This window comes from Callithrix jacchus, chromosome X, assembly GCF_049354715.1.
Source record: "Callithrix jacchus isolate 240 chromosome X, calJac240_pri, whole genome shotgun sequence".
In the NCBI taxonomy this organism is placed as follows: domain Eukaryota; kingdom Metazoa; phylum Chordata; class Mammalia; order Primates; family Cebidae; genus Callithrix; species Callithrix jacchus.
The window spans coordinates 15,143,620-15,166,148 of record NC_133524.1 but is presented as its reverse complement, the minus strand read 5'-3'; the positions used below and the strand labels follow the sequence as shown (position 1 = coordinate 15,166,148).

The window sequence follows — 22,529 nt, the reverse complement described above, 5'->3', positions numbered from 1 at the left end:
ATAATACACATTTCAGAAAAAGCTAGAGTGAGATTATGGGAGACTTGCAAAAGGCCTATTTAGCAACCGTTAGTGACTGTCAAAAAAATTCTCCATAAAAATACTAAGTTGAATTTTAATATCACAGTCAGATTAGAAAGAAGATAATGACTCTGAGTTAAATAACTGTTTATGCTATAGGACGCAGCATGTGCCTTTATTGTCTACTTTATTATAACACAAACACTATGCACAGCTACTAAGTATTTAACACTCCATAAAGACGGTCCTGCCAATCCCTCATTGCAGAAGACTTGAGGAGTGCTACAGATGGAGAAAGTTCTGCCAGTTCTTAATTCAGTCGAGATAGATATCTCAATCTCAAAATCTTGAAAAGCCAGTACATAAATTAAATATACTTACATAATTTGTTACCTTCTTTGTCATAACCATGGAGATAAATAACACCAATTTCCAATAACCATCTGGGAATGGAGGATTCATTAAGGTCTAAAAAGTGGTAAGCTTTGATCAGTACTTGTAATTTAGGGATTTAAAATTAAAACTCATAAAGATAATGTTATGTAGTAGTTCTGTATTTAAAAATGATACAATGTATTCAAACATTCAAGAAAAAGAATCTCTGGCAATAGAAAGTGGTGTTTCCTACCGAGGAAACAAACTAAATAATGACACAGGTGACCAAAATGGGCAAACTCCATTTCCCTTGACATGTCATTATTTATGTGGATACATTTCCACATTTTGATTGTTTCACATAATGACTTGAAAACAAGTATCACTACCAGAGTTTCAAGAGAACATTCCAGTAAATATCCACATTGCAGCCTCAGAATTAGTAGAAAAATATTACTTTGGTTTCTTTAGTAAAATGGTATTTTTCTATTAGTTTGGTGCAAACGTAACTGTGGTATTTGCCATTAAACATAATGGCAAATTCTGCAATTACTTTTACACCAACCTAATAAAATGTTTGGTATCTAGTAGATTTTAATGCATTTAAAAACCTTTTGGAAAGTGGAAAATACTTCAAGAAAAATGTGGCCAGGCATGGTGACTCATGCCTATAATCCCAGCAATTTGAGAGGCCAACACAGGAGTATCATTTGAGGCCAGGAGTTTGAGACCTGCCTAAGCAACACAGCGAGACTCCCTCTCTACAAAAATTAAAATAAAAATATAAAAATTAGCCAGGCATAGTGGCACATGCCCTTTGTCCTAGCTACTCAGGAAGCTGAGACAGGAGGCTCATCTGAGCCTAGGTGTTGAAGGCCACAGTGAGCAATGATCACAGCACGGCAATCTAGCCTGGCTGACAGAGCAAGACCCTGTCTCAAAATAAAATACATAAAATAAACAATAAACAAAGAAAAGAAAAAAATGTGAGAACTTGAACTTCAGCAGGAGGAAAAGACAAAGCGCCTCTACAGTTCTTGGTGAGGCTAAGAACCAACATAGCAGGGCAGCAAATACCAACACTTTTGTTTCAACCAGCAGTTCCTTAAGACCTTTCAAAGATTTATTTTTTCCTATCCCCTTTTACCATATCTCTGCTATTTTCCACCAGAAAAGAGCAATTCTATGTAAGAAAACAAGCATTGTTGAGTTTAAACATTTATTCTGTACTTAAATGGTTTAGAAATATCAGACTTATTTCTTTAATAGAAATATAAAACAAGTATTTGGTTAATAACTGGTTATTAATTAACCAAATAAAATATTTGGTTAATAAATGCTTCACTGTTGAAATTACCTAAAGTTGTTAAATTTCCAATCATAATTTCTTACTACTCCCCTTCTCAGGGATTCCTTCTGTAAGCATGAAGAGTGAGGAGAGTATCTGCTCTAGATTTATTTGTTGACTATTTTGTATTAAGTCTTCAGACTAAAGTCACTTCAGAAGTTATAATCCTCAAGGACAGAAAATTCTGCTTTATGTCTAAATGAAATCAGAAGTTATGCCAGTTTCTTCTTGTTAAATTTTTTGGAGGAGAGAACTAACAGGTCTTCATATACTTGAAGACCTTTATAAAACTCTGAGCCTTGAAACTCCTGTTTTTTTTTTTTTTTTTAAAAAATCAATCTAGCAGCCAACTTGGAAATTAAGAAGTTAAGGGTAGAGGTACCCCAAATATATATACCTACTATGTACCCACAAAAATAAAAACAAAGAGAAGACTGACATAGGTTTCATTGGGGATAAGATTGCATTTTTTGGGGACTCTCATTCATTCACCAATTATATATGGAGCACCTATTAGCACAAGAAACTGTGGAGATAAAGCCATAGGCAACAACTGAGAAAAATGTACAGTATCTCCTTTTTTCTAGGCCTAGTAGCAAACATGTTGTCTTGCTATTGCTTAATACTACTGAATTAAACACAGATTAGGAAACTCTGCTGTGAATAAGGAATCTGAGTGTGAGTCTGCTTCCTAGTGATCTGATTTCATTATGAACAATCCTACTTAAAGACTCATAAGCTGTTCCTTTGAAAGTATTACTGAATCTTTATAAATAATTATTTTCTGGTGTTTATGATGGCTGCTAAGAATATGTGCAAATATATGATTAAATGTAAAACAATACCATTTACACAGGAGATATTATAGTCAAGGCTAAATTGAACAGCTTACCATTGACAGAAATTTCTTTCCTCCACTGAAAACTCTCATCGAGCATCTTCAGTGTTTCATCTACAATATTATGTCTCCAAGATAAGTAACTTTCAACCCAGTTATCATCTTGTTGTAGTCTTTCAACATCACGTGCATCATATTTATCTGACTTATCTAGGGAAAAAACGGTAATAAACATCCAAGTCAGATTAATTCTGCAGTGAAAAATAACCACTAATGCCAAAGGAGAATAAAGACTCTGAAGACAAAGTTAAGGTATTTGAGGATAGACTCAGGGATGTAGTTCAGATAAAAGTGCTATTTAAAAGACTGACGGTGCTATTGTTTGGATATGATTTGTTTGCTTCCACCAAGTCTCTTCTTGAAATCTAATGCCCAATGTTGTTGATGGGGCCTGGTGGGAGGTGTTTGGGTCATGGGGAGGATCCCTCATGAGTGGTTTGGTGTCATTCTCATGACAAGGACTGAATTCTTGCTCTCAGTCCCCACTAGATCTGAGTGTCGAAAAGAGCCTGGTACCTCCTCCTCTCCCTCTCTCTTGCCTTTTCTCTCTCACCATGTGATGCCTGCTTTCCTTTGCCTTACCTCATGAGTACTAGATTCCTGAGGTCCTGACCAGAAGCAGATGCTGACACCAGGCTTCTTGTATAGCCTGCAGAACCATGGGCCAAATAAACCTCTTTTCTTTATAAATCACTTAACTTCAGGTATTCCTTTGTAGCAACAGAAATGGCCTAAGACTGATGGAATTTCTAAGTGTGAGGAGAATACAGTTATCTCAAGACTACAGGTTTAAGTAAGCCATTACAGATGTTAAAAATTATACCAGAGTAAAATATTTGGTACAGCCCTCTCTAAAACTATACACCAACATCTGGGAAGATCAATGATGTTATCTGAATTTGAAATTCTTAAGTCAATGAAAAATAAAGAAATTTCATATGCAAAGAAATAGCTAAGTTGTACTTTAAAAAGACATTTTTTGGCAAGTGTCATTAAAAAACAATTAACTAGGCCGGGTGTGGTGGCTCATGCCTGTAATCCCATCACTTTGGGAGGCTGAGGCGGGTGGATCACCTGAGGTTAGGAGTTCTAGACCAGCCTAGCCAACATGGTGAAACCCCATCTCTACTAAAAATACAAAAATTAGCTGGGCATAGAGGCACACCCTGTAGTCCTAGCTACTAGGGAGGCTGAGTCAAGAGATTTGCTTGAACCTGGGAGGTAGAGGTTGCAGTGAGCTGAGACTTGCCACTGCACTCCAGCCTGGGTGACAGAGTGAGACTGTCTCAAAAAAAGTAAAAATAAACAAAATTAACTAAATACAAAAAATAAGGGCAAAGAACAAACAACAACAACAACAGTAAAAACAATTCAGTCCCTATGGAAAACTGACCATGTATTTACTATTTTCAGACTCTGGCCAACATTTCCAATAATTTCTTGGAATAAGCATTTCTAATAAAAATAATTTCTCATCAGTTGCACACACATACACTTGCATAGCAGACATTCCTCCTTCCTTGCCTTGCTCTGTTATTCTGTAACTGAACTTTCCTTGTCTCTGCACATCCAGATGCTACCATTTTGCAAGTCTCCTTTCAATGCTCCCTCGTCCATAAAATTTTCCCTGAGTTCGGTATTAGGTTGATGCAAAACCAATTACTTTTATGGGACTTGAACTAAGCTTTTCTTAAGGTGCTTACCACTTTTACCTTGAAACAGAGTTATTGGCATACAAGCCATATTTTCCAAATAGACAGTAGAGACAGAGAGTCTATACATCTAAGCATCCTCCAAAGCAGATTACAGTAGTGCCAATGAAAAGGGCTTCCACAAACGTCTGTTGATGGAATCTATTCCTTCTCATTTTTTTCTCAGTCATACCCTCCCTAAGGTTCATACAAAAAACAAAATGAAACAAAGCAAAACAACTTCAGGAAATTCCCTGGCTCCTTCATTTCCTTTTCTTCTGCATCTAGTTAGTTGCCAGGTTTTATAGATTGTATCTCTTCTTGATTTGCACTGTCTTATTTCAGGGCCTCAGAGATAATAGCTGAAAGGCCAGGAAAATACAAAGTGCATTCAGAGCATTGTCTTCCTTGAGTCTCAATTTCCTTATGTTTAAGCTGTTTTATATACTCACAGTGCTGTGTGAGGACGGGATGAAAAAGCACATATGAAAGTACTTCGAAATTTAAAGCACTATAAAATATATGATGAGGCCATAAATCATGCATTTGTAGAGTGTTGCCTTGGATATGGCTTTTAATATCTGGGTTGTATTTTTCTAATCTATTAAATGAGTGGTTCTGTGGTAGATAATCTGAGAAACTGTTGTTTAGCACTGCTATTTGGAAATTCATCCGTATTCCAAGGACCTTTTTTTTCTTTTTTTCAAATAAAAAGGGTGGCCTATGAAACAGATGACTAATTCAGCTGGTACCTCAAACATACATAACATGCAGAAGTGTTTTATGCATACTACCCCATTTTGTCACATAGAACACTGAAAGGACATACACTCAAGTGTCAAGATTTAATACAATTTACTGTTTTATCAGGGAGTTTCTAAACTCAAATTGGCTTTTTTTTTTTAAACTGAGAGTGCTGACAATGATGACTACAATGACTACCAGCCTGGATTTAGGCTAAGGAGCCAGTACTGACTTCATACCATTGCTTCTGTGTAATCAGTGCAAATGTAAAGAAAGTGAAAAAGGTAAATGGTATCTTAGCATTATTACGAAAATAGTTTTGACCTCATAGCTTTCTCAAAGTCCTGGGCATCCCCTAGAGTCCCCAGATATATTCTAAAAACCAATTACTTTGAACAATATCTGGCAAGTGGTAAAAACTCAGTAGAGTTTAGCCATATTAAGAATAATAAAACATTATTGTTATCATTTTTACCACCACCACCAGTACCATCACTAGGGATACCATAAACAAAGAATGCACATTACTAAGAAATTTAAAGCCCACAGCTCTGTGATAGCTTTCAGCAATGTTGATCTTTGAAATTAGAAACCCACATTTAAATTAAAATGATTATTTGTATTAATGTTCTTTCTTACATATAAAATGCTTCCTTACATAGAAAATGGACTTCCTTACATAGAAAATGCTAGTTGTTGACTATTTACCCGTAGACAAATATAAATGAAATCAGAATGGGGAATAGAAAAGAGAAGATCATGATTTGAGAGCTTAGGCACATGGGGGTTGGTGGACATAGGCAGGAGAAAAGTAGAGGCAGAAGAAGACACAGGACAACAGGACAGAAGAGAGGAGTGAGGGGAAAGAGATGGGGAGAGATAGCTAGAATGAGACAGAGAAAGAAGAGAAAGGTGAGGGAGGTCAAGATAGAAGAGGCAGAGAAAGAATAAACTGAGCATTGAAGGTAAGGAAAACATGGCCTGGAATCACAAGGCCAAGGGTGATAATTAACTATGCTTATGTCAACACAATTTGCTGCTTTCACACACAGCCTTCAGACAACTGAGCCCTCAAGTGACTGGAAATTTTCAGAAAACCAGTCCTTTGGTAAGTTCAGATGTGCTATAGTTTGAAGCAATCCTCTCTTAAATTCAGGTGTGGACGATGTGACAGGATTAAGGGATAGGGCCTTTAGGAGGTGATTAGGCCATGAGGGTTCCTCCCTCATGAGTAGGATTAAGGCCGTTATAAAAGAAGCTTCATGCAGCAGTGTCCTCTTGCCCTTCCACTTGCTGTCACAGGAGGACACAAAAAGAAGGCCCTTACTAGACAACAAATACTGGCACCTTGATCGGAGACTGCCCAGCCTCCAAAACTGTGAGAAAAAAAAATTTCTGTACTTTATAAATTACTGTGTTCTGTTCTTTATAAATCACTCAGCCTCAGGTATTCCTTTATAGCAAGATAAATGAACTAAGACTGATGAAATTTCAGGTATTTTGCTACAGCAGCACAAAATGGACTGACAAGACGTTACAGAAAGATGTTAAAGATGTACACTCAAAAGGTTATCTAAAGATATAAAAACACACATGCCTGTGCACACACACATGCACCCCTGGGACATTTTTGTGAAAAACTTTACCTATCAACAATTAAAGTGTAGAGATTAGGGTAAGAAGGTGTAGTTAGGGTTCTCTAGAGGGACAGAACTAATAGGATAGATATATTTACCTATTAGTCTGTTTTCATAATGGTTGCTGATAAAGACATACCTGAAACCGGGAAGAAAAAGAGGTTTAATGGACTTACACATGGCTGGGGAGGCCTCACAACCATGGCAGATGGCAAGTAGGAGGAGGAGCAATTCATGTCTTACATGGATGGTGGCAAGCAAAGAGAGAGCTTGTGCAGGGAAATTCTCATTTTTAAAACCACCATATCTCATGAGACTTACTCACTATCATGAGAACAACGCAAGAAAAACCTGACCCTACAATTCAGTCACCTCCCACTGGGTTCCTCCCATGACACATGGGAATTGTGGGAGTTATAATTCAAGATGAGATTTGGGTGGAGACACAGCAAAACCATATCAGAAGGGTTCAGTTTTATACAAAGATATGTATATGTGTGTTTGTGTGTTTGTGTGTACGCACACAGATATATATATATGTTCTCCTAATACCTGTCCTCATACACGAATGATACCTTGTCTCATAATACCAGTGAAAGCCATACCAAAAACCAACATTAATTCCAAGTGGTGGATTTTAAAGCCTCATCTCTGTATTTCTTTAAAATAGCTAATTTCAGCCAATCCTTTGTGAAGAAACCTTCTTAATAAACTATCAGCACCGTATGGTTCATCGGCCATTTCTACTATTTATTTGTTCTTATATGAATTTTGCTCTGTAAATTGTTCTTATATTTACACAAGTGTATTACCACCAAATAAATTGTAAAGTCCATAATTTGGCAGAGAAAGAACTAAAGATACATGGCAATGGTGATATGTCTCTAGGAACACACAGTATTAAATGTTCCAGCGTAAAGATGACTTGTCTGTCTCAGCTTTTCATCTCTCTCTATATACATGCATGTGTATGTTCTCTCTCACTCACTTTGTTTCTCTCACACACAGTTTTCTAAATAAAAAAAATTGAATTAATATTTTTTAAAAATTGTGTTGTAAGATAAAGAAACTATAGTTCATACTTGTAAAATAGCAAACTTTATTTTTAGCTTTTGTTTTTTTCTCTTGCATTTGTTGGTTAGAGATGCTACCAACAGGTCAGAAACTGTGCTTTAAGGCTAACAAATGCAAGAAAATTTCTGGCCATATTCAGGATAGAGTAGAGTGATGGATTTCGAAGATCCATGCTACTATGTATAGTGAAGCTAGGCAAATCACTCTAGGCCTTATATTCTTCTTTGTAAAATGGAAATACGGTCTGTCTACCCACAGTCTCAGATAAAGAACACTGAAAAACTTAAACACTATACAAATGAATTTCTATCAACATATGATAGAATGCTAACCATGAAAAGAAGACTAAATTCAAATTTACCTATTAGTTAACCAGTAAGGAAAATCTTGGAAGTATTTTGTTATTATAAATGTGCCTAAATTTCAAATAAAAGTTGAAAAAATACAAAAGTCTTCTAATAATGAAAACTAGAGAACAGTTAATGTTTTAAAGCAGCAAACATATAACTCTAGATCATTATAGTAATTTAAAACATTTTAGGATCTATTATTTCTCCATGACTCTGAGCACAGGTCCACTGAAAGACCTTCTAGGGCCTTAAGAGAGCATCTGTATTGGATGGGCTATGTCTATTGGCTGGACTGTGTAAATGTCAGTAATGGGTGTGATCAAGACAAAAGAACAAAATATTTATTGAAGATTATTCTCTGCTGGTCGGCCACAACATATTCTGAATTTCCACTTTCTTGTGAAACTGGTAAGACTGAGACAGGTAATCTCTTATAATGGGATTAAGCCATTGGCCTATAACAGTGATTCTGCAGCTTCAGCACGTATCAGAATGATTAGGAGGACTTGTTAAAACTGGGATTACTGGGCCCCACCCCTGGACTGTCTAACTCTGGGTGGGAACTGACCATTGGCATTTGTAACCAGTTCCTACATACTGCTGATGCTGCTGGTCAGGGACTACACTTTGAGAACTGTTGTTCTACTGCAGGAGCTGACAAATTATTCTGTATAGGCCCAGATGGCAAATATCTAAGACTCTGACGGCCATATTACATCCCCTGTTGCTGATTTGTCTCCCTCTCTCTCTCTCTCTCTCTCTCTCTCTCTCTCTCTCTCGCTTGAGATCTTTCTCTCTGTTTTGTGTGTGTGTGTGTGTGTGTGTGTGTGTGTCTGTGTCTGTAACAACCCTTTAAAAATACAAAAAAACATGCTTCGATCAAGGGTTGTACAAAAACAGGACGTTGCTGATCTCTGGTCTATTGTAAAGAGCGGAGGTGCTTTCTGCTTCAGTTCTTATCCTTTAAGAGCTGAATTCCTTAGCACACTTGAACAAGCAAAGCTGTTCTCCAGGTCTTCATCAGTCACCAGCCAGTTATCCAGGTTAATTAGATATAATGGACCTTGTCTATTCCTGCATATTATGGACTTTGCCTCAAGGTCGTGGCATAAGCACGCTATCTGTAATCATTCACTTGGCTGATTTTGGTCAAATGGGAAAATGTTTAATCAAAACTAAAAGGATAATAGTAAGAGTCAGTCATTTTGAGAGGAGCTCCTCAAATAGGGGATGGCATGATGGGAGTGGGACTGATGCTGTCTCCTCTACTAAGCTCCAGGAAGTCAGGGACTTTGAAAAGTCACACCCTGCTCCCTCCAACTCTGCCTGACACACAGTAAGTACATGCTAAATCTTTGTTACTGAATGATTAGCCATGTATAAGTCTATCCCCCAGAAGACCTTGAGTTCATTGAGGACCCAGAACTTCAGCAATAAATAGTTTTCTTTCCCTTTTGAAAAGTTAAAACATTATAGAATGGAAAATAGTGTTAACAAATACTTATGTAGCTATGACCTCAAATTAACAAATAGTAAGTTATTGGCTTCAGTTTTTTTTTTTTTTTTTTTTTAGTAAAAGGGCTAGAATGTCACAGATTAAGCTGAAGTTACCTCTTGATCTTCCCATAAAAGCCTTAAATTTCTTTGTTAGGTTATACTTTAGATGAAACAACAATGACGTAGGATACAAGTGCTGAAACTCAAGAAGAAATGGTAAATCAAAATAGTAGTAAATATATGAGAAGTAAACAAACACTGACATATAAAACAACAATAATAAATTGGAGGAGTGGTAAATTTGGGGAATCAGGTTAGTGCTAAACAATGACTATATCCTACAGGGAATAGAAAAGAGGAAACACTCACTCTGAAGCTTACATAATCTTGATGTCAATATTGCACAAGAAAAATACTAGAAAGGAAAATTATAGGCTAATTCAAGAATACAAACGTAAAATTCTTAAACTATTAGCAAACTGAATTTAGCAATTTGTTTTAAAAATCTTATCAATGTAATCTAACATATTAACACAGTAAAGGAGAAAAATCAAATGAAAATGTCATCAATACAATAAATGTGTGCAACAGATAAAGAAACTGCGTTTAGTAAAACTCAGTCATTAATCATGATGGAAACTAAACAAAACAAACAAAAAACCTAAACTAGCAAACCCAAAATGGAAGAAAGTGTCTTCACTTTGATAAAGAGTATATACAAAGATCATACTTAATGGTGATGTGTTCAGAGCTATCTTGCTACCATCAGGAAGAAGACAAGTAGGCTTTTATCACTGCTTCTATTCAACAGTATTCTAAAAGTTCCAGCCAATGTAGTAAAGAAAAAGCATTGGAAGATTTAAGAGTTGGAAAGTTAGAAAGAAAATGGTCAGTATTTCAAGGTGGTTATTATGTACATAGAAACCCCAAGTAAGTTATCAGAATTTGTAAGAGTAAATTCAATATTAATGGAAAAAAAGTCATATATATTTCTCATAAACCAGCAACCATCATTGAGAAAATATATATTAAGACATACCATTTAAATAACAACAAAAATAAAACACATACATTATTTAGGAAGAAACATAACAAATGATTGTGTGAACAACTATAGAGAAAATTATAAATCTTTCAATAAGGAAGACTTTAGCAGATAGATACATATACCAGGTTCTTGGATAAAAAGACTCAACCACAATAAGGTCAACTTCCATGAAATTATCTTCTGATTTAATACAATACCACTGAAATCCCAACAAATGTGGCTTTTGTTTTGTTTTGCAGAAACATGATAAGCTGATTCTAAAGTTTACATAGAAGAAGTAAGGGCCAAGAAGAGCCTGAAGGAGTAATTTTCACAGAAGCAGAAACCAAAGGTCCCATAAAGATATGAAAAAAAAAATGCTCAATCTCACTGGTATTCAAAGACATTAAAACCATAAAGAGATCTCCCAACATGCCCATGAGATGGGCAATTTTTTTTAAAGTTACAGTGCCAATTTTTAGGGTGTAGAAAAACAAAGATGCTCAAATACTGCTGGTTAAAATGAAACCTGGTACAATCACTTTGGGAATCAGTTCAGTATTATCTATTAAAGTTGAACATGAAACAATGTGCCTATTCTGCTACCTACCCATTTGACTGTTGCAAACAAACCCTAGGGCAGCAGTTCTCAAATATTTTGGTCCCAGGATACTTTTTACACTCTTAAAAATAATTGCGGACCCCCCCCAAAATCTTCTTTGTTGATATAGGTTATATTTATTGGTAGTTATTGTATTGGGTATTAAAACTGAGAAAAAGAATTAGACATGAGAAAATACAAGCCCCCAGTCTACAGCCATCAGAACCACAGCATCATCACATGCCACCCAGCCTCTGGAAAATGCCACCATATGCTTGTGAGAGGATGAAGGTGAAAAAGGAAAATTATGGTTTAGTATTAGGAGAATGTTTTGACCTCTCAAACTCCTTGAAATGGTGTCAAGGAACCCCAGTTCTTGAACCAATTTTGAGAACCACTGCCCTAGAGAAATTCTTGCATGTGTGCAGCACACATGTATAAGGATGTTCATGGCTGCAATGTACATGATACAAAAACCTAGAAACAACCCCAACCCATTAATTGGTATATTCATTCTATGAGCTACTACACAGCCATAAAAAGGAATACATTAGTCATATCTGACAATATAACTGAATTTTGAGCAACAGAAGCAAATCATGAAAAAATATATTCAGCTTTAATATAAAGTTCAAAAAGAGGCAAAAACCTAATAAAGTATTGGTGAGGAATATAACATAGGTTGTGAAACTAATGAGAAGTAAGAGAATGAGTGACACCAAATGCAGAAAAAGTAACTGTTCCCTGAATAGCAGGGATGGGGTACTGGGAGGCTCTAGTTCTTTGGCTGAGTACTGAGCACATGGGTATTTTATTTATGTTTTATACATTCTTTACATACACAGAATTCTAAAACTCAAAAATATTAAGCCTAAACAAAACAAAAATTAAAAGACTAGAAAAATTGCCTCTTTTAAAAAAATTGAGATGGAGTCTTGCTCATGTCACCCAGGCTGGAGTGCAGTGGCATGATCTCCACTCACTACAACCTCCACCTCCCAGGTTCAAGTGATTCTCCTGCCCAAGCCTCCTGAGTAGCTGGGATTATAGGTGTCTGCTACCACACCTGGAAAAAGTCACTTTTAATGGCAAAAAGCACAATTACTTCTGCACCAACCTATTAACCTGATAGCCATAGAAGAAACAACAAAGGAATGGGTAATTTTGGATATATTCAAAAACTGAAAAAAAAAGTAAAAGTGACATAAACAAGAAAAGCTCAGACCAATATTAAAAGTCATACTAACAGATAGCATGGGGAGAAATGCCAGATATAGGTGAAGGGGAGGAAGGCAGCAAATCACACTGCCACATGTGTACCTATGCAACCATCTTGCATGTTCTTCACATGTACCCCAAAACCTAAAATGCAATAAAAAAAGATGTTTAAACTACAAATGAATGTAAATGCATGAAAATAATTTACCCTTATTAGCAAATGAGAGCAAACTAAAACAATCATCGGTTAAGAAATAACACTAAATTTGAGTAAGTAAGGCTGTGGTAAGACTAACACTCCCCTACAAGCTGGCAGGAATGAATATTGGTACAACATCCATGGAGGAAGTTTAGCACATATGATTGAAGGCCTGAAAAATATGAACACTCCTAAAACCAATAATTCAATTTCTGAACATGAATCTTAAGGAAATAATCTGAACTACTATACAAAGAAATCTGTATTAAATGAAAACTGAGAAGAATCTGAATGTCCACAAAGGGTCTACCTAAGACAAAAGATAAGAAAACTATCTTTTATTTATAGAACCAAATATTAAATGGCAATATACAATGTTGCTTACTTCATAAATATGGAGAAATAAAATCATGTCAATAAAAATGTATTTTGTAACACACAAAATTATATACAGAATAGTCTTGTAACTTTGTTTTCTTAAGTGTATAGAAAAAAGACTGTAAGCAATGTATCCAGTTAGCATACCTATCTCTGAATGGCGAGTTTCATGGGGGTTTCTTCAGACATTTTTGGTATGAACTAAATTACTTTAAATGAATTCATATACTTGTAAAGCCAGACAACAAACCTAACCACGAAACCCACAAACCTCTCAGTGGCTCTCCGTATCAACTAAAGTGCAAACACATCTCTTTGGTACCCAAGGCTCTCTACACTATAGTCCCACAGTATTCAGCCATGTGTGCTTACCTTCCTTAAGGTTTATCAAAGTGGACTTCCTACTGCTTCCGAACACACACCATACCTTCTGACCTCAATGCCTCAGTTCAGACTATTCAATCTGCCTGGATCACCTTCTCTACCTGGCTGAGTTCTACCATCTTCCAAAGTTCATGAGAAACACTACCTTTTTAATGAAGTTTTTTCTAACTCTGTGCTAAGCTAGTCACCCCAGCCAGATATTATTTCTCTGTCTTTGACTCTTACAAAAAATATTTCAGCACCATTACTCTTAATACAATTTGCCTTAATTTTTTTATTGCATTTTAGGTTTTGGGGTACATGTGAAGAACATGCAAGATAGTTGCACAGGTACACATGTGGCAGTGTGATTTGCTGCCTTCCTCCCCTTCACCTGTATCTGGCATTTCTCCCCATGCTATCTCTTCCCAACTCCCCAACCCTGCCGTCCCTCCCCTACTCACCCCAACAGACCCTAGTGTGTAGTGCTGCCCTCCCTGTGTATATGTGTTCTCATTGTTCATAGGCGAGTGTTGAACAATTTGCCTTCATTTTAATAGCTATCTCTGTTTTAATGCCTTTCCTAGGTTGTAGTAGTTTGAGAAGGGGCAGGCTCTATCCTTCTTCCACTCTTTCTGTAATAATGATACACTGCTTCCCACAATTAGGCATATAATGAGTACTTAAGGAACTTAGTAACTTATTGTCACAAGAGATTAGTCTCCTTTCTTGGGCATGAGAAAGAGGAAGAAAAGAATGGGTAATGTTTCTCATTTGAGACTCCGCATGGAATTTCTCAGAAACAATAAGGAAAACAGTACCATAATTATGGACTAATATTTTATTATTTTTGCCAGCCAAAAATCTATCCATAATGGTTACTTAATTTCTATGGACATAAAAATGTGTCTGGAAATCCCAAGAACCTACCTCCAAAAGCATTTCTGGAATACAGTTTGTGCTGGAAGTGATACACTTGCAGAAAATGAATACTTTCCTTTAGGAAAAACATCAACTTTGCTTAAGTCTGCCTTAGGCCTCTTCTGAAACAAAATATTGTTAATGACAATAGAGAGGGTGAAAGAAAAAGAAGGAAAGTGGGTGGATGCTCTAAACACCTGAGTTAATTTCTAAAAGCAAATTCTAAAGGGAAAATACAGGCAAATTAAAAAAAGAAACACCCCTTTTATTATCACTTTCCACTTCTACCTTTGTCTGTTACCATATTCCAGGAAACAACTGAAACCTTAAGGTAAGAAAGTCTTCAAAGGTTTCTATTTTGTTTTTCCATGCAAATCTTTAAAATTGGAATAATCTTCTTATGTATATATTTAAATATTGCTATATTCAGTGAGTATGTATTGAGAAATGTGCTGGGCATACAAAGGTGAGTAAGACACACAGTCTCTGCTCTCAATGTCTATAGGCTGTTACAGAACCCTTGTACATTCTACTGGAGGAAATGAAAAACACACAAACCAATGAACAAGATAATTACAGATTACGATAAGGGCTGTAAAGCAGAGAAAATAAACAAGACAGGGAGACGTTCAATAATCAGTGAAGGCCTGTCGGATATTTAAGCACTGAAGAGGAAAAAGGACCAAGCCATGCTCAATACCTGGGTAAAGTCTTTCCAGACAGAGAATTGGAAAGGTCCATGATGGAACAGCCTCATTCTGTTTCAGGAATACAAACAAGGCAGTGTGGCTAGTTGTGTTTTTTCAAACTGGGGGTCACATTTTAAATTGTGATGTTAATTTTGTGGGTAACTGCATTTTTAAAAAGGAACTCAAATAGAAAAAAACACATCAGAGAGTCGCATGTTTTCAGAAGTATTCTTTAATGAACTTTTGCTGCAGTTATGTGAGTGTGCACATTTGAACTGGGTTGTGACATATAACATGTATCTTACTTTGAACGGTGGTCAAATCTGCACTAAGCAAGCAGAGTAATAACCGATGAGGATGGGGTGTGGGAGGCTGGCAAGAGCCAGACAACACATGGCCTTGCATTATAGGCCACCATAAATAATTGGGATTTTATTCTAAACACAGTTGGAAAGGCACTGAAGGGTTTCAAGCTGGAGAGTGACATGATCTAATTCAACATCATGGTGTTGCCAAAAGATTACTGTAGTGAAAATCAAGACATGAGCACTTAGACCTGGCCTAGTCAATAACACCAGGGATTTTGAGCAAATCTCTTAATCTCTCTAGACCTCACTTTCTTCATTTTAAAAATGAGAAGGTTGCCCCAAGATGACCTTTAAGATCTTGTTTATTGCCTCATTTCTGTGTCAATTCTGCTTCCTCCCTTGGGCATAAATACGTGACTGGCTCATTGGGTCTAATTCTGAGTTACTTCTTAAAATATTATAAACCACGTATAAACAGCTATAATAGTTATATTTCTGTAGAAAGCAACTGAAGAATGATCTCTTTATTGGAACTAGCTATGTTATTAGCAATGAGAACTCTGGGTGAAAAGTGGATCAAGTGGTTTTGCAAGTCTCTGGTACAAAGTTTGGGGTGTGAAGAAAACTGGCAAGGAGGCATGAAAAGATTTACTGACCAGTATTTTAAACTGATTTCCATATTTGTTCTAGATCATCAACTGATGTATAATCTAGGATGGTTTAAAGTTGCAGGGAACCTTTGCTGAGTACTAGCCAAAATGTAGAAGCTTAACGCCTTTCACAGTAACCAGAATGACTACTGAGGCAAAATATTCAATGAGAACCTACTATATGTTAAGACATGCTAGATGGTTTGATATATTTTTTTAAATTTAATCCTACTAACTTTATTATTTGCATTTCACAGATACGAAAACGGCTCAGAATAGACAAGTAAGCTATTTAGTGACAGGGTCTTGATTATAATCGGTCTTAAGGTAGGCAACATATAAATCCTTATTTAATTCCATATTTACAGTAAGTTATTCCATATGTTTTACAAAATTATTGTACAAGTATTAAATATTCAGTTAAGTACTTGACAACTCAAGTATCTGTGACATCTGGACACAGAATGTTCAACCAATACATCAGTTCTGGACTCATAGGCACTTTGCAAGATACAGTTTGGGATGATGAGAAGTTGTTCCATCATTGGAGGGTCTATTCTGTGGGTAGCGTGCTGGGTTATATGAAAGCGAAACTAAGCAAAATATCCAAGGAATTTGTGCACCCAATTAAGTACACATCAGTAGTATTATGGCAGTTTCCAGGTACATTTTCTCTAGTGTTGGTGAAACGCCAGCAGTGGAACCGTGGACTGGACAATGTCACCCGTGTTGTGGGCCTAACAAGTATCCTGCACGTTCCATAAACACGAGGACATGCTAGAAACTTACCGATTTCCAACTTATATTAACCCTTTAAAGGAAGCATGTGACACACTTGATCATTTAAAGCAGCGCACACGGCTTGTCACGGAGAGGACAACGTTTGAGACGTGCCCAGCATCATCCTTGGGAGGATCGAAAAGGTCCCTAACACCTCCCACAAAGACACAACACTCCAGCAAAGTTGGGGATGCTTACTGCACATCTTACTTAACACCCAGAACAAAGTACCCACCTGTCACATACTCAGCTTCAAACCTGCGTCGGGTCTCAGAGATGAGCTTGGCTTTATTCTGGGCGTGATTCTGGATGGGAGACACGACGGGACCTTAGATACTACTTGCATCAACCCGCTTACCCTCAGCCCAGCCCACCTGCACCCAGGCGCTCGGTCCCCGGGCCTCAAAGGCGGCTTCAGGGTCCGGGCACCCAGCGGCGGTGCAATAGACTCCTCACCTCGGCCATGATCGCGGTCGTGGATGTGATTGCAGTTGTCGCCGTCGCCCGTTCTACCGTCGCCGACGGAGTATCTCATCACCCGCCAGTCCCGCCCAGAGGTAGACAGAGAAGGGTGGGAGGGGGAGGGGGGGTCGCGTGACACCGGAAGGCGGACAGAAGTGCCGCCGCACTGCCCAATCCAATGCGGACGCCTGGGTCTGGAGGCGGGACCAGGCCCTCAGCCTAGGTCCCATTCGGTTCTCGTCTGGCCTCGCCCCGCAACGTCCCCCGCACTGCGGTCCCGCCCCCGCCAGCCGCGAGAACGCCGGCGCTTCCCCCGCGGAGCTCCGCCCTTTAGAGCTCGCCGGCTATTCGCTTTAACAACATCCCTAGGGCCCCGCCTCCTCAGCCTCCCTGGGCAAGTTTCTCCGGGCTGGCTTCTAGGTTCCGCCTCTTCTGCGTTCGACGCAGCCTCCGCCGGGCCTCCCAGGATGCAGCTCGCTGGCGGGAGGTTTGGAGCAGATAGATACTGTGTACGCGTGGGGCATCCGGAATATTGCTATTGCGTTGAGGTAGGATGGAACACCGAGTCTTCCCTACCCGGGACTTCGCAGGGGGGCGATGGGGCTGGATTTCCTCCCTTTGTCCCTGCAGTGCGGGAGAGAGGGAAGGAAGCCGGCCTCCTGAGACCGGGGTCTGTCATTCCTTGGAATGATAATTGGATTTTAAGTAATACAATCGGGGATTATTTTGCTTGAAACTTTTTTTCATCCCTTTAGTATCCTTCCCACTTCGAGTGTGAGTTGCTTAACGAGCAAAATATCTGTGAAATCTTTAATCCCAAATAGTTATATAAAGTTAAATGATAAAATCGCCTTTCGGCTTATTAATTAAGGTAGTTGTTCTCCAAAGGGCGCGGGGGGAAGGGGTCGGTTTTACCACTCATGGGACTTTGGGAACGTCTGGAGATATTTTTAATTGTCACTGCTGGGGGCCGGCAAAAGAATGCTACTGGCTTCTAGTGCTTGGAGACCAGAGACGCTGCCAAACATCCTGCAACGTACGTGAAAAGTCGTAACAGTTATCCAGCGCAAAATGTCAATAGTGTCAGGGTTGAGAAAGATTTAGATTTAAAGGGTCTGGAGCAAATTTTGTGCGTCAGTTAAAAACAATTGAAAGAAAATCGTTGCGCATACAATATTGCCTTTTTTTAAAGTTGAAAGATACTGAAAACTACAAACAAGTTGAATGAACAGTTCCATATTTCCATCAACCGTAGTCATCCATGACAGAGGCATGTTAGCATCTTTTGTCCTAGATTTTTAAGTATGTTTACATTTTATAGGAAAAAATGAACACATTGTTCAAACATTGTTTGACTACACCCTTAAAAGATATTTCAGATATAACTAAAGTCTCCCTCTACCTCTACTCACCTATCCTGGACACTTCCCTTGTCCAGAATCAACAGTCTTTCAGAATTTAGCATGAAATCTGTTTTTACTTTTTTTATTTTGGATCATTTTGCCTGGGTTTGAATCCTGGTTCTGTCGCTTCTTATCTGCAAGCCTTTGAGAAGATCCTGAAACCCCATGCCTCAGTTTCTCCATCTATAAAATGGGATAGCAATAGTGCCTGTGGCATAAGGATGTTATCAGGAAGAAACAAGTTAATCCAACGTTCTTAGAATAGTACCTAGCACTGTTTATTCAGGAAAAAAAAAATAGTACATGGCAGTATTTCTTGAGAAAGCACTCAGGGAATGTAGCTGTTGTAGGAACATAGGAAATATATGATACTGTTTTATTTGTTTCAATTTACATAAATAATATACTGCATGTACATTTGTCTGCAACTTAATTTTTAATTCATTTTATGTTTAAAATCTAACCATGATTTTATATGTATAGACAGATCTAATTCATTCCTTTTAACTCTTGTATGAGCATCCATCTATATTTACTCATTCTGCTATTGGTGTTCATTGAGGTTTTTACTTTTTTTATATTGCAAATATCAGCACAGTAAGCATTCTAGAGCAATGTATTCACTCATATGTGGGATTATATCTCTGGGTTCATATCTACAAATGAAACTACTGGATATATGCATTTCAGTTGACTGTCAAATTACCTTCAGGGTCATCTCTCCCTTTTATTATGTACTCATTATTTTCTTCTAATTGTTAGCTCTTTTTCCGATCTGATCTCACTCACATCTTTAACACTGTCACCAGGATCTTTGTAACTCAAAAGTGCAGTCCTGTGATTTCTGTTTTTGAAAACTTTCGGTGGTATATCATTACTTATATGAGAAATTCAGAAATCCTTAACGTGACATAAAAATCTTCTTTAACTTAATCTTCTGAAATTCTCTAATTTAGTTGATCACTATTCTCTCACATTTATTCACATTTCAGGTATATTAGATAATGTTGAAAAAGGTGAGATCAATTTTGTGTAGGCCCCAATAAATAACTTATGTAGGGAGAAAAAAACTTTTAACAGTGGGCCTGTTTTGTAGGAAAGTTAATTTAGTTTGATTAACAATGTCATATGTTTTGGAAAAACAGCATCTATCATTATCTTCATAAAATTTATGTTATGTGCCATTTAAGCTGAGTGTCTTAGTTCTACTTTTTTCCCAAAGATGCTTTCTCTTGGTCACAATTGACATGGTTTCTTAGACTTTTTGGACTAAATCTGCTCTTCTAGGATAATCTGGAACCACACTGATAGTTTGTTTGAAGAATTGTGACATTTATAGTGCTAAAATGAATTTATGAGCATTTAAAAAGAATGAACATGTTTATTAAGTGGGGAGGGAGGCAGTAAAGAGTAGATGAGGATGATAATTTTATTGCCAGCTTACTATTTTTATATTAGCATATGCCTGTACATATCATTTTTCTACTATATACATATCTGTTTTAATTTTATATACAAAATACCGTCAACTTTGCTGTATGGTATTATAGAACAGGAAAAGCTCAAATTATGTAGTATTTTATAAATAATCTTCTTTCTGGTTTCCATGCCCCGCCTACCCCGCCCCCGCCCCCCCACTCTGGAGGGCAGTGGCATGATCTCAGCTCGATCCCAGCTCACTGCAACCTCCGCCTCCCGAGTTCAAGCAGCTCACCTGCCTTAGCCTCCCGAATAGCTGGGACTACAGGCGTCTGTCACTATCCCCGGCGCCTGTCACTACCCCCAGCTAATTTTTTTGTATTTTAGTAGAGACGGTGTTTCAGCATGTTGGCCAGGATGGTCTCAATCTCTTGACCTCGTGATCAGTCAGCCTTGGCCTCCCAAAATGCTGGGATTACAGGCTCAGCCACCACACCTGGCCCTGCAGCTGCTGTTATAATGTTAATAAGTAAAACTTCAAATAGCCTATAGGCTAGAATAGTAAACCTGGTGCCCTGATAATCAGGATTTAAATAATGAGGCTTTGCTTATAATTGGACTAATAACCTCTAAATTAAACCTTAGTTTGATTGGTTTCAAGTTATGTTTCTGTCTTTTAAAAATGCTAGTTATTTCATTGCCTGCAGGTTTTATGAACATATGCCACGAACTTTTAAAATAGATGTTACAGCAGCAATACCTATTATCTACTCCGTTAGCAGTTACACCTCAATAAAGCTGAGAAAAACGTTAAAATTAAATTCATTTTAGCAATGAATTTAATTTTAATGATTGAGTATTAATTAGATCTAATTAATAAATAACAAACATTAATAACAAAAGAGATTGAAACCGTTGCATCAGTATAAAATACAGTGGGTATGCACATATATGTAAATTCAATAAGTCTTGCAAAAACTTTTCACTTAGTAGTCATTTATGTTTTTAGATCTGTTTAATTTCATGAGAATAAGTTTGCTTTTTGCCTGGAGATCACATTGAAAGCAGGTTGAATTAGGATTATACAAGAGTTTTGAATGCCATGCTAAACTCCATAGCAATTATTCTCAAGCTTGTTTTCTCTGCAACATTTCAATGCAGTGTTTAGCATCTATTTTTCCAGGTAGTAATTCAAGAGTCACAGGTCTATTGTGAAGGACAAGGGGCATGAGGCTTTTGGATTAGGGGGTGAACAGTGACAGGATCAAGTGTGTATTGGAGGAAAGAGAGATTAGAATAAGGAAGACTAAGAAAGCTTTTACCTCAGCCTGAAAGATCACAGCCTGAACTATAGTAGTGGCAACTGGAACAGAAAGTTGGAAGATAGATATTTCTAACTTAGGGAACTTGATGATGATATTTAAAGAGCAAAATGTAAAGGGCCTAATTTTCCTAAATTCTGACTACTTTACAATCAGATTTTCCTTACTCCTATCACATTTAAGTTATTGGTAAGTGAACCAGAGCATTGTACTGATTAAACATTAGTTGTGATATTTAACATTAAAATAATGAAATTTATACAGAGGTGACTTTTATTTGTTTTTGATATTAAGAAATCTGAAAAACTTTGAATAGGTAGTAAAAGATGGTGAATCCTTAGAGCTTTACCTCAGCATGTGTAATTTTAATCTTTTCCTTTCCAGAAATCTAGGATACCTGACATTGGACCTTTGGGAAATACATCATTATTCATACATTTTGATGGAATATAACTAATATGTTTATTTTCTCTAAATTATAGTTTCATAAGTAAAAGCCACAGATTTGATTTACCTACCCTGTCTTCTTTACTGATGAAGCTGAAACTACTTTGTGATACTTGTTCCAGATCTTTGTGTTAATTACCTAACAAAAACCAGTAAGCCAGTGACTTCTTTTATTTCTTCTTTAGCTGTTTTTATTGACATATTTTAATTGTATGTATCTAGAGAGTACAATTTGATGTTTTGATACATACATACATTGTATAATGGTCAAGTTAGGGTATTTAGTGTATCCTTCCCTCATGAATGTATCCTTTCTTCCTGGTAAGAGCATCAAAAATCGTCTAGTTATTTTGAAATAAGTAATAAATTACACCTTACTATTAACTATCTTTACTCTACTGTACAATAGGACACCAGAACATATTCCTCCTAATTGTAACTTCATACCCTTTGACCAACCCCTCCCCGTTCTCCCATCCTCTCTCCCTTCCCCAGTCTCTGATAACCACTGTTCTACTCTCTACTTCTATGATAGCAACTCTTTTTTTAAAAAAAAATTTAGATTCCAGATATTAGTGAGATCAAGCAGTATTTTTTGTCTTTTTGTGACTGGCTTGTTTCACTTAACATGATGTCTTCTAAGTCTGTCCATGTTGTTACAAATGACAGGATTTCATTTAATTTTGTGGCTGTATTAATAGTATTCC

At 37.2% G+C, this 22,529-nt stretch overlaps 2 protein-coding genes across 6 annotated transcripts in view; one reads left to right on the top strand and one right to left on the bottom strand.

Annotated features, from left to right (window-relative positions):
• The window catches only part of MOSPD2 (motile sperm domain containing 2), a 44,298-nt gene extending 26,966 nt beyond the window's left edge, over nucleotides 1-17,332 (bottom strand). For 2 of the 5 annotated variants that reach the window (XM_035287800.3, XM_078362796.1), the window contains exons 1-5: nucleotides 17,226-17,332; nucleotides 17,005-17,074; nucleotides 14,352-14,464; nucleotides 2,637-2,792; nucleotides 403-489 (exon numbers count right to left, since the gene is read on the bottom strand). In XM_035287800.3, coding sequence (XP_035143691.1) covers nucleotides 403-489; nucleotides 2,637-2,792; nucleotides 14,352-14,433 — 325 coding nt within the window. In that variant the 5' untranslated portion in view covers nucleotides 14,434-14,464; nucleotides 17,005-17,074; nucleotides 17,226-17,332. The remainder of the gene's footprint in view (nucleotides 1-402; nucleotides 490-2,636; nucleotides 2,793-14,351; nucleotides 14,465-17,004; nucleotides 17,075-17,225) is intronic. The other 3 variants (XM_002762638.6, XM_008988975.5, XM_035287801.3) reach the window with 2 other exon arrangements.
• Nucleotides 17,333-17,658: 326 nt separating this feature from the next.
• FANCB (FA complementation group B) overlaps nucleotides 17,659-22,529 on the top strand; it is a 38,197-nt gene continuing 33,326 nt past the window's right edge. The window contains exon 1 of the mRNA XM_008988972.5: nucleotides 17,659-17,779. The gene's annotated coding sequence lies outside the window, so the exon portion shown is untranslated. The remainder of the gene's footprint in view (nucleotides 17,780-22,529) is intronic.